General features: G+C 51.0%; 1 protein-coding gene across 2 annotated transcripts in view; it reads left to right on the top strand.

The window, feature by feature from the left end:
• Positions 1-3,445, top strand: part of SLC44A3 (solute carrier family 44 member 3) — a 109,958-nt gene that overhangs the window by 31,672 nt on the left and 74,841 nt on the right. For both annotated transcript variants that reach the window (XM_045292164.1, XM_004699570.2), the window contains one exon: positions 575-699. In XM_045292164.1, the coding sequence (XP_045148099.1) occupies positions 575-699 (125 nt within the window). The remainder of the gene's footprint in view (positions 1-574; positions 700-3,445) is intronic.

The raw sequence follows: 3,445 nt of genomic DNA, 5'->3' as shown, positions 1-3,445 counted from the left end.
GCATAACAGTGTGTGACCCAAAAAAAGACCTGATTTGTGGCAGATGGAGAACTGGTTTTGCCACCACAACAATGCACCTGCTCACGCAGCCATCTCAGTGTTCCAGTTTTGGGCAAAAATCAGCCTGCCTCTCTCATCCCACTCACCTTACTCCCCTGACCACTCTCCTGCGACTTCTTTTTGTTTCTGCAAATTAAGAGGGACTTGAAAGCACAGCGATTTGATGATGGACAAGAGGTTAAAAAAATACTGGGGAGGTGCTGTCAGTCAATCAAACAGATGAGTTTGAAAAAATGTTTCCAACAATGGCATCACAGATTTGACGAATGTATTAAGTATAATGGAGAGTTCTTTGAAGGTGATAAGGTTGTTTTGTAAAAAAAATTTAAACACACAAAATTCCGGTTTGGGGGTTACCCGCTCATATGTATGTGTGTATGCTTTATGTGTGTGTGTATGCATGTGTGTATATGTATGTGTGCACATGCTTGGGTGTCCCCACGCAGGCTGCACCCTGGGGAAGATGTGTACGTCAGGGCTCGGGATCTGAACACCACTGATTCCTGTCTTCTAGTTGTCTGTGGTGTTTTGTGGTGGCTGTATTACGACTATACCAATGACCTCAGCACAGAGTTGGACACAGAGAGGGAAAACATGGAGTGCCTGCTGGGATTTGCTGTCGTATCCACAGTTATCACGGTAAGCACCAGCCCCCAACTGCAGCGCTCATGGCCAGCCAGAACTCTGGAGTCCAAATAACTGAATTCTGGCCAAACGCAACTAGAACTGGTTTTTCTTTCCCCTCAAAGTGTGCTGTATTTGAATTTGAGATACCTGCAAAGGGTTGGGCAGCTGACTGCAAGGTCAGAAGTTTGAGACCCCAGCGGCTCAGCAGGAGAAACACGGGGCTCTCTCCTACGGTAAAGAGTGACCGTCTCAGAACCCCCCAGGCCCAGGTCCACCCTGTCCTGTAGGGTCGCTCTGCGTCACCGTGGACGCAGTGTCCGTGAGTGAGGAGCCAGCTATCGAGGACTGTACATTGACTTTAAAGAAATATGGAGGAAAGGGGTCTTCCCCATCACGTCTGCCATCCCCAAGAGGCGAGTTTGTCGTCCTTGGTGTTGTGCCCTTTTCACCTCTAGGTGGCTGTAAGATGGACATCCGCCTGCAGGGGGAAGTCCAAGTTTAAAACAAGGCCCAGTACCTGTGTGTGAGGCCAGACATCTCCTTTCAGCCAAAGTGTGCTCAAGGGCCTGGGGTGGGGCCGCACCCAAAGCCACAGAGCACACAGAGCCCTTTGTTCCTAACCTGCCCGCCCACCGCAGGGCTAGTTCGGTCTTCCGAGAAGCTGAGCCCTGTGAACTCTAGCTGAAAGCAGAGAAGCTCAGCGCAGGAGGCCGCGATTCGGGTTGCGGGGAGAGGGTGCTTGGCAACTAACCATTCAGGTCATCCCCGGGTGAGTCACAAGTGCTGGACTCACTGGAAGCAGGAGAGGGTGAGGAATTGATTTCAGGGGCCTCCCCTACCCCACCCCCACGGTCCCCCTTGCTGGTGTGTTTTATGGGCCATCTATAGCAAGGGGGCATCCACAGCAAGCTCATGAAGTCTTTCAGCAAATGCAAATTCCCTCACTAACTTAATGTTCTTTGCCAAGGGAGTCCCTGGAGCCATGGTGGTGTAGTGCTCACACATTGGGCTGTTCACTGCAAGGTTTATGGTTCAAAACCTCCAGCTGCTCCAGGGGAGAAAGATGAGGCTTTCTACTCCTGTGAAAAGTTATGGCTGTGGAAGCACACATAGGGACTGATAGGGGCATGGTGACTCACTGGCAGCTGAGTTTTCTTGGTAAGGAAACCCCTCCATTCCCATATCCCAGGCTTTCTTCACATTTTCTCCCTTCAACGCAGAGGTTTGAATGTGGGCTCTACATGTAAACAGGAGGAGGCCCGTGTGCACAATGAAGGGCGAGCTTCCTGCAGGCCCCAGCTGAGCCGAGGCTGGAGCAGGAAGAGCGCTTCCTGCAGCCAGGCTGAGGGTGGGACTGCCATTCTCAGTAGGGGACTCGGTGTGGGGCTGAGGAGAGAGCCTGGTTCAGCCCAGAGCCCTTTAGGGGCTTCCTTTGTTTTCACACACCCACGGGGAGCGGGCACCCACATCCCTGGGCCTGGAGGCAGAAGTCTACTCTGAGCTGAGTGTAAGAAGCGTGGGAGAAGGGAAGGCAGTTAGAGGAGGGAGAGGGGCTGATATACTCACTTGTCTGCGAACAGAGTACGGGGATAGAGTCCAAGTATCACATGTGTAGCTGTCACTGAACCAAGTTCCTATCAAGTCCTGCTTGCTGGAGAGGTGACAAAAAGCCAACTCAAGGCGGCCAAGTTGAGGTTGGCAAAGCAGACCAGCCGTGTTGAATTGCCCCTCTGGTTTTCCAAGACTGTACGGGAGGAGAAAGCCTCATCTTTCTCCTATGTAGTGACTGGTGGTTTCGAACACTGACCTTGTGGTTAGCAACCCAAAGCGTAACTCCCTCCTCCAGCAGGACACCTGCTGGATGGCATAGCCTTATTCTCATAAAGCCTTAGCTGTTCCATTGTCATCGCTGTTTCGGACACCGAGTGTATGAGGAGAGGAGCCCTGGCGGCGTAGAGGTAAACATTGCGCAGTTAACTGCATGGTCTGCAGTTTGAAACCAGCAGCAGCTCCACGCCCCACAGGGTCACTATCAGTTGGAATCGGCTTCACGGCATTTTTATTATAGGCAGGGGACTACTGGTGGCACTGTTACGTAAGTGGTGGGCTGCTAACCCCCTAACCACAAGATCTGTGGATCCAGCCTACCTGCCACTCCTTGGGAGCAGGAAGATGCTGTCAGCTCCAACTATTTACAGTGATTTATAAACCCTACATAAGGCTCGTTGGGAGTCAGAGTCCACTCAATGTCACTGGGTTTGATTTAGTTGGGTGTGTGTGTGTGTGTTTCATTTTCCAAAAGTATTTCTGGATGCTAGTGGGCTAAAACGAGCCTGGTGCTGCAGTAGCTAAGGGCCCAGCTGCTAACTGAAAGGTCAGCAGTTTGAACTCACTAGATGCTCCATAGGAGAGAGATGAGGTTGTGTACCTCATCTCAAAAGCCCCATAAACCCTACATAGGATCACAACGAGTCAACATCAACTCAAAATCAGGAGGGGTTTAGTATATACCGGAAAGACCCCTGTGGGTATTGCAGGTGAAGCACTGGAAAGTGGGTTCGAATCCACTAGCCACTCTGTATGGAGAAAGACGAGGCTTTCATGGAAGAAGCACACCAGCCTGCGTGATCACAAGGTGCCGAAGGGATCAGTTATCAGGCATCAAAGAACAAAAAATCATATAATTGTGTGCTCACCTCCCTGATACGATCCTGAAGACAAATGGGTGCATAAGCAAATGTGGCAAAGAAAGCTGATG

The sequence above is a fragment of the Echinops telfairi genome, unplaced genomic scaffold (genome assembly GCF_000313985.2).
Source record: "Echinops telfairi isolate 266 unplaced genomic scaffold, ASM31398v2 ScPeMD7_443;HRSCAF=831, whole genome shotgun sequence".
Lineage (NCBI taxonomy): Eukaryota > Metazoa > Chordata > Mammalia > Afrosoricida > Tenrecidae > Echinops > Echinops telfairi.
The sequence above is the reverse complement of the archived record's forward strand: the minus strand, read 5'-3'. Positions and strand labels throughout refer to the sequence as shown.